Source organism: Saccostrea cucullata, unplaced genomic scaffold (assembly GCF_032062105.1).
Source record: "Saccostrea cucullata isolate Sc308-1 unplaced genomic scaffold, CSIRO_AGI_Scuc_v1 ctg6351, whole genome shotgun sequence".
In the NCBI taxonomy this organism is placed as follows: Eukaryota; Metazoa; Mollusca; class Bivalvia; order Ostreida; family Ostreidae; genus Saccostrea; species Saccostrea cuccullata.
Window position 1 is genome coordinate 1 of NW_026928742.1, and position 14214 is coordinate 14214.

A 14214-nucleotide genomic window follows, 5' to 3' on the forward strand; every position below is an offset into this window, starting at 1 on the left:
CATGGGCCTCTTGTTTTTCTAAATATTTGGAAGAAATTAAGCTGATTCTAGGAATGGGGTCTATAATTTTGCATTTTATTTCACTTGAATAATTTTTTATGGAATCGCAACCTTTTTAGCTCACCTGAGCTGAAAGCTCAAGTGAGCTTTTCTGATCACATTTGGTCCGGCGTCCGTCTGTCTGTCCAGCTGTCCGTCTGTCTGTAAACTTTTCACATTTTTGACTTTCTCATCAAGAACCGCTGGGCCAGTTTCAACCAAACTTGCCACAAGGCATCCTTGGGTGAAGGGGATTCAACTTTGTCCAAATGAAGGGCCGCGCCCTCATTCAAGGGGAGATAATTGGGAATTAATAAAAATTTGGTGGTATGATTTAAAAATCTTCTACTCAAGAACCACTTTGCCAGGAAAAATGAAACTTATGGGGAAGCATCCTCAGGTAGTGTAGATTCAAGTTTGTTCAAATCATGACCCCCAGGGGTAGGGCGGGGCCAAAATGGCCGACCAAAGTTTTACATTGAAATATATAGGAAAATTCTTTAAAAATCTTCTCCTCAAGAATGACAAAGCCATAATTCATCATATATATATAGAAGCATGCTCCGGAGGTGTAGTTTCAAGTTTGTTCAAATCATGACCCCCGGGGGTAGGGCGGGGCCAAAATGGCCAACCAAAGTTTTACTTAGAAATATATAGAAAAATTCTTTAAACATCTTCTTCTCAAGAATGACAAAGCCATAATTCATCATATTTATATGGAAGCATGGTCAGGTAGTGTTGATTCAAGTTTTTTTAAATCATGACCCTCAGGGGTAGGGTGGGGCCAAAATGGCCAACCAAAGTTTTTAAACATATATATAGGAAAATTCTTTAAAAATCATTTTCTAAAATATATCAAATCCATGACTGGTCATGGGACTACTTTTGGATTTAAACTTTACAATAAAAAGCCATTTTCTCCTTTTTCTACCCTAAGTGCTCAGGTGAGCGATGTGGCCCATGGGCCTCTTGTTTATTAAATAGGATTTTCTGCAATGTTTTATGTTTTCTAAGTGAATGGAGATATTGAGCTACTTTATGCTAAAACATCAATCTGAGGATATTTACAAAGGCACTTCTTTTGAAAATCTAATTATTTTGGTTAAGACTCCTAGATTTAAAATTTATGCTTTGAAAATTCTTTCAACATACTAGTATATAGAAAAACACATTTATTATTTAAAAATTATTTAAAAAATTTTTTATACAAAACATATGTTGGCTGTGGTTTATATTGACTCTATAAGAAGGGGGAAATCCTACTCTGAGAAAGAATGAGGGGGGAATTTGGTTCTGGTATGAGATGTACCTGGGGATTGAGGGTGTAATCTTATTCTGGAGTTTGTGTTGTGGGGGGGGGGGGGGGGGGGAAGCTGGCTATAGGGGAACACTGGTATGCCAATAAAAATTTTCATCCTATAAACAGCAAAGCCATTATGTATCATATGAATTTAAAAGCATCTGTAGATCTCATAATTGGCAACTTTGGTGAAGAATTTAAACAAGGCCACACCAATAAAATTTCTTGTTCGTTGGACCTGCTCGCTCGTATTTTAGAGAAACGTAAAAAATAATATTATTTTCAATTTCCCGCTTCCGGAAATTTTCGTTCCATTTCCCGCCAGTTGAACCACAGTGCATGCAAGATGTAGGTAGAATCGTTTCCACCTCAGACAATTCTTGAACAGATTCTGTGTTTACATGTACTAACTCCAAGCTGTCGTGAATTAGCCAGAATATATTTAAACAATTTTGATACTTTATTTTAAAACATATACCAGTCAACTCTTGAGAGTAGAAAAAAATAGTTTTGATTTTAATGATATTTTCTCATTTTATTACTGATAATCAACCTTGTTATTTTGCGTTCTATGCCAATTAAATTTATGATATATTTGTCAATTACTATATGAAATAATAAATTATCACTGCTGGCATTAATTGTAAATGATAAATAGTAATGAGACGTACTTGTCGACAGTTCTACAATGTCTTATTTTTTTAAAGTATAATTTGGGGCGATGTTCAGCTAATTCTGATATTGTGCATAAATACTGAAAAATAATGATAACAGTAGTGCTGTTATAATTGGTCAGTTTTATATGATTGTTCATTATAGTTTTGATCACATCACATTTTATTAATACTGTTTTCAAATATATGTAAAAGATGGAGGTCACACTTTTAAACAGTGATCAATGTACATGTATTAAACCAAGCAAATCTTGTACAGGACAAAAATATGGATTCCAGAAAACACGAAGGGTTTGGGGTGCATAGGAGAGTTAACATTCTATATTATTGGGAGATTTATTTACAGAATTTTGTACCTTTATGAAATGAGAAACCTGTATCAAATGCCCATATGATACTCTAAAAATTGGAATATTGAATGTTTTACATGATCAGGGCAATTGGAAAAGATTTGGTAATGATTTACTCTAGAAATGTAAAGGAAAATAAAAATTAAAAATCGCCCGCTCCGTTATTTTACTTCACCGCTTGGAAATTTTGTTGATAAAAATTTTAATATTATAATTATCAAATCGCTCGCTCGCCCCAACTTTTTGGGGTCAGCTGTCCGAAGAACAAGAAATTTTATTGGTGTGGCCCAAGTGTGTAATTTCTAATTCTTTGATATCTTTCTCTCAGAAACACCTCCTCAGCCAGGCCAACCAGTCATTTCACAGGAATCATGTGATGCCCCATTACTACCAATAGAGAATGATCGGAACTCTGACAACATCAACTTTCCAGTGGACTATTCCAACTACAGGCAGTCAGGTGAGCCTGTTCTCCTTGTAGACTTTATCATATGAATGTAAGGAATGCATAACAAACTGAAACAGTCCTTACAATGTTTCCTCAGTCCTCATCACAACCAAACCAAAAGGGTAGAGTCTGTTTTATGAACAATGTAGGGGACAGTGAATTTAATAGCTACCCAAGTTATACTGGTATAACCGATGTTGGGGAAATTTACTTTTTATAAAGAATGAACCTGTGTATAAAAAAGAGTTCATTGTAAACTGCTCCAAACCAGGTAATACCAGTATAACTTGAGTTGCCATTTAATTCATTCCTTATAATTTAATTTTCAGTCATTTAGTATGGAACACAAGACAATTTTGCCTGAAAATTGCCTTCATATTTCATAGTTTAATTGTAAGGTCAAGTAAATTGATGCGTTTTTGACTAAGTCATTGTGATTTAGGCAACCCATTTTATACAATATAAGTAAATTTTTTATCCCATCAAATAAAGCGTTACAACCAAAATTAAATTATTATAGTGTGTCCTCCGTCCTCAGTACAAACCAAACCAAAAGATCAGGGTAGGTTGAAAAAAGACAATAAATAGAGAAAAGTACAGTCAAACCATGTTATCTCAAACTTGATGGGACCAAGAAAAAAGTTGAGATGTCCAAGGATTCAAGATTTCATAAATATAATTAACCAGGAATTATGAATAAACTGTTGTAACTTCCAAATCACTTGGACATATTCATGGTTTTCATGATATCAGCAGTGTTCAACATACCAAAGTTAAAGTATAATTGTTTAAGGGAGTCAGTTAAATGGTAATGGAAATGGATCCAAACTTCATATGTTAAAGAATATGGCAAAATAAAATCAAAATCTATGAACAATTGATCGTCCTTTGAAAGTGCCTATTTAACCTGTTTTGAAAATCAAACCAAGTGAAAAATGAAGCGATTCATAACAGATTTACTCCTAGTAGAGAAAATCGTGGATAGTAATTTGGATATGTCACATTTGTTGTAGAGTTCTGATGAATCAGACTTTTAAAAGTATACTTGAGTATCAGAACTTTCCAGTTTGAATCAGAACTGATTTTAGTGAGTAATTAATTATTGAGATTTCAAATTGGCCAGCTAGGGCTTATCAAGGAAGAGGGTAAAGAGAAAGAAAATAACTGAAACTGTAAAATATGTCCACTATTCAGAAAGAAGGATATGGAGATAACGAACATTATTCAATTTCAAAGTCCATAAAACAATACAAAATTAAAGCAGAGCAAACACGGACCCCCGAAACATCAGACATGGGATCAGGTGCCATGTAGGAATGAGCATCCCCTGTCGACCGGTCACACCCGCCGTGTGCTCCTTGTCATGATCAGGAAATAATGGAAAGAATCTGTCGTCAATTCAGTGTATAAATAATGGCCTAACAATTGGTATGAAAAACTTCAGTCAGCAATTGACTCAATGATAAACAGTATTTGCTGACAAGGTCATTGTATCGACCATAGAACTTACGAAATGATGACTTTAAACGAGACTGCTGATATTCTTGTTTCTTCAACTTGCTTGTCAATAATTTACTTCGTTTTAAAAATTGTTCATATGTAGAGAATGCTCTTGCGTATCGAATCAACTGAGATATATATACTCCGTATGCAGGTGATGAAGGTATATTGCTGCATAAGTAAGGGAAGTTGTTGATAGAAAAGTTAAAGTCATCACGTTTATCATATAGCTTGGTTGTTAGATTACCATTAGTGTAAACAAATCAGTACTTTGAAATCATTACCCTCATGATTACCGGGTATATTTAAGGTTATCCGATCCTCAGGTTCTGAAAATCAGGCATTGAGTAATTGAAAATGCTCACAAAGATGTTTCTAAATTTGCAAATTAAAATGTATTTACCCACGGTGTTTCTTTAAAATTCATCTTTAAATTTAATCATATTAAATAGGGAAAATTAGTAAATCTCAAATAATTTTTCAGGGAATGCGATTTGAACTACCTACTGCATATTTTTCAATTGATAACTGATCAAGAAATACATTTTAGGAATAAATATCATAGGTATCCAGGCTTTTAAAGAAAATTGCATGAATTTTATACTTTTTTAGTACTTTACTTTCTCCTACTTACTTCCATCATTTAATAATGCATTGTGTATGAAGTGTTTCCTTTCAAAGAAAACACCGTAAATCACTTATAATTTCAAATCATGCTTATAAACATTGGAAACTAACAGGTCGGAGAGAATACTCAAAATCAAGTATTATCCGTGAAATCGCGCATAATACCCGATATTAGGGTATCGTTGAATCCGCGAAATCGGGTATTCCGTGCAACTTTCTAAAAAAAAAAAAACGAAAGAATAAAGCAACGGCGCATTATGCAAGTAACTGTTACTTGTACATCAGTATCTTGTGGATTTATTTTTATTAAACCTAATTAATATGGTTGTCAAATAAGTTAAAAATCACACGACAAACACTGCTGGGGTAACAAATAGGACACAATGGCGTTATTATTTTTCAATATAATTTCTAAAAACAAATAACTACACTTCATTTGTGTTTATTTCCCATTAAAGTATTCCATATACTTGTTTTTTCTTATTTGTGCACTATTCACAAAGTGTGAAACTTTAAAGAAATTAAATGACTAACGCCTTGTTATGTATTTTTACTGAAAAATGTATGGCGTCCCTTTCATGGAAATATGAATCAATCCTTACAGTTAGAGAATACAGTATAACCGAGTCATAATTGTATATCTCTGCCATAATAGAATACCAACGTTATTATAAAGAGGAAAATAAAATAGAATTAAATAAATACCCACAGGAAACAGGTTGAAAATAGCTAATTGAAGGTGAGTATCTTTATTTTGTCAATTTAGCATGGAAATTTTTATTCAAAGACACCGTAAATTTTTTGGTTGCATTTTAATTGATACAAGATATGCTTACTATTTTACCTTCATTTTATGCGTTTGTGTGAAAATTGTGTGAACAGGATTTTCTTGACTGTTTTTTTTTTTTGGGGGGGGGGGGTATAAATAAAAGTCAAATGTGTACATCTTTTCATGAGCGTAAAATACATGAATTTCTCAATATCGATCAAGTTACAGTCATATTCAAATATGAATTACATAGTCAAGGTTTCACATTTCTTACTTTTTGGGAATATAATTCCTCATCGGACACTAAAATTTCATGAAAATTGTAGCCACTTCCTTTCTTTATTATACTATTTGATAGACAGGGTAGATTTTACCTTCTGTTGTCTATTTTACACATTATTTTTATATCGCTATGTTAAAACCTCATTGTAATATGCTATACAACGCTCTATCTGATTGGTTCTAGACAATATGTCACAGTTTTCTTTTAGTTATTTTATCTGTGATACTTATTACTCATGGCAATAACTTTTTCCTAATACTCATCTAGTACAATGAAAAAATGTGTTAAAAACATACACCTGAATTGTAGTTACTTGTAGTATCATATTGTGTTAGAAAATAACAGGTTGCTTTTTGTTAACCTATATAATTTTTATTTGATAAATAAATCTTCCGTACAATTAAAAATATATAACCGAGTTTAACCGACAGTGACATTCAAAGACATATGGCAAAAAACTTTGCATTAACATTTAATTCAATGATTGCGAAAGGAGAGGTCTCTTGGACACATGCAGAACACAGTCGAGGTTGTTTTGTCAGAGGTAGTCAAGAAGCTTTTAGCCCCCCCCCACCCATTGAAGTTGCCAAGTAATGGTAAAATATTGGTGGTGACTTGGCGAAATGAAACGATCAACATTTATGTTCTCTCATAAGCTGTATTCCTGTTACTATCACTGTCTCTGCTAATTGTTGAAGACATATTCTGCAAATATGTATGAATGATAAAAAAAAAAAGATTTTCAAAAAAAAAAAAAGAGAAAGAGGGTTTTTTAGCCGAAATCATTACATTATTTATACATTCATAAATAAATTTGATTTTATGCACAAGATGAATGTGAAAGTAATTAATGACGCATAATTAGATACGATAGACATTCCCTTGTTTATACATGGCATTACATCTTGTGTGTGAAATGTGTTTCCGTATAATTTGATATATTTACAAATTGTTCATGTTTGTCGTGTTGATGTGGAATTGTTATAAATTCCCGAATTCTGATGTTTTACAATTCTGTTGTGTTGGGAATGAACATGAGGAAGATGCATATACTTTCAACATTATGAAAAATATAAAGCAAATCGAACGCCTTTTTGTGTGCAGATCATGAAATGTACTGAGCTCCACGGGTATTTGTTGTCCTGAGCGCATTAATCTTGACGCTCATATTCTTACTTGGCTAGTGATACTGATAGAAAACATTTGTATCTAGATGGAAGTTAACTCGGCAACATGCGCCATCCCATTGTTTAAGTTTTATTAGATGATTACATCTCCAATACCCGATTTCGCGGATTCAACGATACCCTTATATCGGGTATTATACGCGATTTCACGGATAATACCCGATTCCGAGTATTCTCTCCAACCTGACTAAGGCTAAATTAAAAGACATTTGATTTTTTTAAAATATGCAAGTTTTACTTAGTTTTATGAGGTACAAATGTCAACTTTTTAAATACCATTTGTTAAAACTTTAAAGAACATTGAATCATATGTAGAGGCATAAAATGAAAATTGTTGCATGAAAAAATTTTAATTTCGAGCTTTATTTTAAGACTTTTTGAATTAAATTATAAATTAAAGAGTTATCCTTCCTTGCTGAGGATCGTATATCCTTAATGTTGAAATATTTTATGAGTAAGTTCGAACATGCAAACTAATACTCCTTTGCAGTGAGTGGCAATATTTTCATTTCAGTATGATAGCCACCAAATACATCAATTGTAATGATTTATTTTCCTGAAAGAAGACAATATAAATAATATTATAAAATAGAATAGGGTAGGCATAAATGTACTTGAATTGTATATATTCTCAGGGAGAGGATGATTTAAGATTTTAGAACTTGTGCCCAATCCCATTGTTTATATTGAGTTCAATAAAATATATGTTCAAATCTTTGTTATATAACTCATTGGAATCATACTAAACCCATCCCCCTTTTTCCATTTCATGAGAGGTGTCTTCTTATATATATTTTAGCTCACCTGAGCCAAAGGTTCAAGTGAGCTTTTCTAGTCATCGTTGTTGGCATTGGTATTGTTGTCGTTAACTTTTCACATTTTCAACTTCTCAATAACCACTGGACAATTTCAACCAAACTTGCCACAGAGAATCCTTGGATAAAGGGGATTCTAGTGTATTCAGATGAAGGGCCACACCCTCTTTCAAGGGGAGATAACAATGAATTGGTGAAAATTATTGACATCTTTTAAAAATTTTCTTCTCAAGAACCACTGGGCCAGTGTGTTAAATGTAGTGTAGATTCAAGTTCGTACAAATCATGACTACTTGGTTGGATGGGCCAACAATGGGGAATAAAATTTTAACATTGGAATACATAGGAAAATCTTGAAATATCTTCTCGTCCAGAACCACTGGGACAGGAAAGATGAAACTCATGTGGAAGTATCTTCAGGTTGTGTAAATTCAAATTTGTTCAAATTATGACCCCCGGGGTAGGGTGGGATCACAATTGGGAATCAAAATTCAATGTAGTAATACATAGGAAAAATCTTCAAAAGTCTTCTTCTCAAGAGCAGCAAAGCCATGATCTGTCATAGTTATGTAGAAGAATCCTCTGGTAGTGTAGATTCAAGTTTGTTTTTATCATAATCCCTAGGGGAAGGGTAGGGCCACAATGTAGTATCAAAGTTTGACATAAGAATACATACTAGGAGAAATCTATAAAAGTTTTTTTTTCAAGAACAGCAAAGCCATGACTGGTTATAGTTGAATGAAAGCATTCTCTGCTAGTGTAGATTCAAGTTTGTTCAAACCATAATCCCCATGGTTAGAGTGTGGCCACAATAGGGGATCCTAGTTTTACATTGAAATATGAAGGGAAAAAAATTTAAAAAATCTTCTCAAGAACCACTGGGCCTGAAAAGCTATAACTTATTTGGAAGCATCCTTGGGTAGTGTAAATTCTAATTGTAAAAACATGACCCATGGGGGTAGGATAGGGGCACAATTGGGGATCCAAGTTTTAAATTGAAAATCTTTTTTCATAAGAACCACTGGGCCAGAAAATCTGAAACTTATGTAGAAGCATTCTGGGGTAGTGTATATTCTAAATTATTCAAATCATGACCCCAGGGTAGAGCGGGACACAATAGGCATTACAAAGGGGAAAATCTGGTCAAGAACAAAGTTGCTCCGGTGAGCGATGTTGCCCTAGCCCTCTTGTCTCGTCAACTATGATTGCAGATGTTTGAAATTTTAGCAATTGAAAGTCTATCATTTGATAAATCATGTGGTAGGATTCAAATTTGTATGAATGTGAGATCAATATGAGAAGATACATTCACATCAGAGTGGAGGTATTACTAATGAGTATTTGTTTACTGACTTCTTCTTGTTTTTGCAGAGATAACTCCTGGTAGTTCAGAGACAGATGTTAAGCAATGGTTGAAGGATGAAGTAGGATTAAATGACGATCTTTTGAAGAAGTATGATAGTACTTTTTCTATTTTGAACGGGCAAACATTATTTTCTTATGAACGAAGCTGCAAAGACTCCTTCGTTGAAGACACAAAATTACCTATCGGACTGGCAAGAAAAATATTAAGTTTTAGGGACAAAGTTTTCGAAAAAATATTGAATCCCCTTCTACGTTGGACAGCATTGGAGGTATCAGAAAGGATAAAAAGTTTTTTCCCGAAAAATAATGAGAGTGTAGGGCAACTTTGTCAATGTGTAGTTGATAGACATATTGATGGATATGTTTTTTACAGTTATGAAAATAAGGAACAACTACAAAATGACTTTCAAGATTTGAAGTTAAACGGATTGTATTTCAAAAGAATTATTTTAAAACGCAACAAATTTTACAAAAGATATTGTAATTCAAAAAATATTAACAACTTAAAACCTTGTGAGGAAAATACGGCAACTACCACATCAATATCATCAGGAGTGATTGAGAAAGAACATGGTAGTGACCCTGTTTTTTACCAGTCTAGTAACTTTGATCGTTCTGGCAGACCTACTGAGATTAACGATAAGGATCCCAACATTTTGTTTCGTTTAAATGCAATGAAGAAAGACAACTTAGAAGAAAAAATAAATAATCTAAAAACAAAAGTAATTCCAAATCATAAACAAGAGTTTGAAACTGGCAATAGACCTTGTTCAATAGATCTGTTAAAAAATGTGACAGAAAGATTTCCAGTTCAGGGGGCTTCCGAAAGTTCAAAATTACCGGAAAATAATATATCTGATGCAAAAGACAAAAATCTGGGAGACAACAAACTTAACAGATCTTACCCAACATCCTATAAAAAACAAAAATCACAACAAAATATAGCGTCATCTAAAAGAGAAAAAAAGGGAATCGGGATACAGCAAGTGGAGACCCAGACTCCAAGACAATTTAAAGGAAATTCTGATTTTGTCGTTTACCAGAAAGGAAAAATATTAAACCAACCAGAGAATGACGGAACGCTATCAAAAAGGTGTTTAGAATTCAAGTCTTTTTTCAATTTTGAAAATTCCTCAAAGGAATCGAGACTGATCAAATTCCAGTTGGAGGCATTAAAATTTGCTTGTGGTTGTCTCAATGCACGAAGAAATGGAACTATCATTTTTGGGGTTGCAGATTCTGTCAATAGCACATATAAGCATGGCGAAATCGTGGGTTTCGAAATAAGTGAGCATGAATTTGATAGCAAATCGAAATATACAGATGCTTTACGTGATGGGATTTCAAGATGTGTTTCCAGTGAAGTAGTGTCCATTGCTGGGAAATGTATATCCAATCCAAAATTTGTCAGAGTGGCTGTTCCTGATGAAAAAAATTACCGCTATGTAATCGAGGTAGATGTTGAACCAGCAGAATTATTGTGTGAAAAACACTATTTTAAAGTGAATTTAAAAAACATAAAAAACTGCTCAATTAAATCAGTAGAAGACAAGTATTTGATTTATGTTCGGAAAGGATCCTCAACACAATCCTATAAAAATGAAAATGAACAACTATTCATCTTAAAAGAATTGCAGGAAAATTTAATTGAAAGAAGTGTGTTTGAGAAAGAAGAGAAAGGTGAACAGGAAAATGAATTCTTGGCCACAAAATTGGAACGACTTCTCACGAGAGGTACATTCAGATTTAACAGGCAAAATAAGCAAATTCTTGTGCTTAGTAAACCTACGGATGAGCAAAAATTGAGTGAAGAGTGGAAACAAGCAATGTCTTTTATAAATTTTATGCAGGTGACAAGTGTATTTGATTTTGACGATTATTCAAATATAAATGGTTTGTGTGTTTTGTATCAAAATAAAGAGACCTGTGAGTTTGTAGAGAAATGTACTTTTAATGATTACGCTGGAAACTTTCAGGAACTTGCAATCAATCTAGACTTGCGTTGTTGTGAAAATGCGATGTGGATATTTGCAAATGGACGAAGTGATTGCAATGAAGATAAACCTCATTTGAACAGGACTGATTGGCACATGCACTCAGCTGGTATTTGTAATGCTGTCTCATTTCTTAGCCAACCATTTGTAATTCCTACAGGAGGATCTATTATATTAGTTCTTCTTTTTTCAAATGATTTTAACGGATTAATAGATACATTTAACGAAATGACAAGAAAGTTTGGTTGGGAGCCACTTGTAATCATTGCAGAAAACAAAAGAGTGTTTGAAGAATTTGCTGAAACTATACAGCGAGAATGTAAAGGCTCTATAGAGCAATTAGAGAAGGTGTCAGTTGTAGGGATGCTATGGGAACATGTGAACTGTACTATCAGATCAATAATGAGTTATGATGCAAAAATAAACTTTTCTTTGTCATCTTCATCAGGTGCTCTTGTTGAAGTTGATGAGAAGTTTATAAATGACTTATGCGACTTAAGTATTTTGAGCGCCACTGAGTGTAAAAACAGAACATTGAAGAACAGTGAAGACCGGCAACAATTTGGTGAAGATGAAGAATTACGATTTTACGAAGGCAATGTTGTTGGATGGTGGAATTTTTTTTCCCAGAACCATGTCTGTGAAAGATATCTATTCCATGCTCTACAAGAGAGAGTTCAGAATCTTCTCTATAATGCTAATAGAGATAAACAAAAGGTAGCAACACTAACTATTGCACACGAACCTGGAGCTGGAGCTACAACCGTTGCACACCAACTTTTATGGTATTTTCGACGGAAATACAGATGTTGCATAATTCCACAAATTTCAGATATCAGTAGCACAATATCTCAAATTTTTTCACTATGGCAGTACAAGGAATGGAACACAAGTGAATCCCATGGAAGACCTGTCATCCTCTTGTTGGATGATATTGAACAAACGGAACAATATTTAACCGAATTCACATTGCAACTTTCTAATGAATTTAGCCAAAAATCTTTGAACAAAAGAATGAACTGTCTATTAATTAGGTGTCAAAGAAAGGAAAAAAATGACTATGAATATAGAAATGAGAATTTTTTCTTTTTAGAACAGAAACTCGGGAAGCAAGAGAAGGAATGGTTCACAGCCAAGTTTTGTAAATTAGGGCCAACTGTAAGAGAATTAGTAAAAGAGTATAATCCACAACATTTGATATCTTTCCTGAGTATGCGTTCAAAATTCAATTTAGAATATATCAGAACAACCATCAAGCATTTAATCTCTACCGTTGACATTACATCAAACGAATTCAAGTTAATGAAGTACGTGTCTTTTCTTGCAACATATGCACCATTTACAAACTATGGAGGAAAAGGATTTGTTTCATTAGAATGTTGGAATGAGATATTTGAAAGTTTCGGCTTCAAAATTAAATTAGGAGGACTTCATCCATCATGTTCTCTACCTATTTTATTAATAATTGGGGAAAAGGAGGGTGCAAGTGAACAGGTTCGAATAGCACACCCAAAGCTTAGAAAAGTAATTCTTCAAGAAATAATGAATCATGAAAAAACACTGTTGTATGACATTGCAAAAGAATTTATCGAGTTTTCTCTTTCTCAAAGTACTTCAAATGGAAGAAAACCACTTCAAAATTTTACCTTTGACATCTTGGTGGAAAGGAAAAGAAATGAAAATAATAACAAAAAGATGACAGAATTTAGTCCTTTCATTGAGGATATAATCTGTGGATCAAAAGATAATTATTGGAAAGCTGAAAACTTGCTACAAATGGTAGCTAATAAACTCAGTAATCATGTGTTATTTCAACTCTTCGGAAGACTTTTTTTTAAATGGCAGAAATATGACAAGGCTATACAATGTGCCAAAAGAGCGGTTGACTTATTGAAATCGTCAACTTGTATTCCTCGCATGTACGACGATGCGTTGCATAAAAAATTAAGAGAGCTCGAAAAGGAGAAATTTTCTCAATCGGAAGATGCACAGGAACGCTTAAAACTGTTTTTTGATTATCTGGACATCGTTTTTCATGCTTCGAGTTCAAATTGCACACCGAAACCTTGGAACATTCATCCTATGTGAAAGATAGCAATAATGAGTTTTCCTTTGCAGAGTACTTCATATGGAAAAAAATACCTAGACAAAATTGCCCTCTACATCCTTATTCAACAGAAAAGGTTAAAAAAAAATGATGAAAATATGACATATTTCAGCCCTTGCGATATCTCAGTTTTTATGGAAGTTCTTATGTAACAATATCAACTTTCTTATTTTAATGGATTTAATTACAACCAAATACAAGAAATTAAAAAAAATTCTTGTATGTGCAAAAAGTATTTATTTCATTTAAGGGAAACGTATTATCGTGCAAAACGAGAAAGAATAGATTTAATGATTTATGCAAGCTTGAAGCCTTTCCTTTTTGGCCATATTTTGGAGGCTACCTATTTTGCCAAATTATATATGTTATGTAATAGTCACATACTGGGAGACCAATTGTTATTGCATAATTGTTTAATAATTTTTCTCAGGAATTGTGTTTTAAGGTTACGTTGTCTCCCAGTCTTCTTTATTCAGTTTTATGTACATGTATTATATTATATGTTGCCATTTCATAATAAATGACATATTTTTGGAAAAAACATGTCTTATGTTATTTGGCAAAAAACAAGCTCAATGTTGTCAGACGAGTGTTTAATTCAAGGAATGAAAGCTGAACTTAAATGATATTTTATGCTAGTAAAATTATTTTAAGTTTCATGTATTATATGTTAAATTGTAATTCCCACTTTGTGCCTCGTTATCTGTAAACCCGTGGGGACCCCCGGTAATTTTATCCTTTTGAGATAAGAGAACT

At 33.3% G+C, this 14214-nt stretch overlaps 1 protein-coding gene across 1 annotated transcript; it reads left to right on the top strand.

Moving 5' to 3' along the window:
- Nucleotides 1-2691: 2691 nt before the first annotated feature.
- Nucleotides 2692-13439, top strand: LOC134278615 (sterile alpha motif domain-containing protein 9-like; the record flags this gene model as incomplete). Its single annotated transcript, XM_062760913.1, has 3 exons — nt 2692-2823; nt 9364-9453; nt 9910-13439. Coding segments are annotated over 3 exons (3752 nt in total), but the record flags the coding sequence as incomplete, so codon positions are not given.
- Nucleotides 13440-14214: the final 775 nt, after the last annotated feature.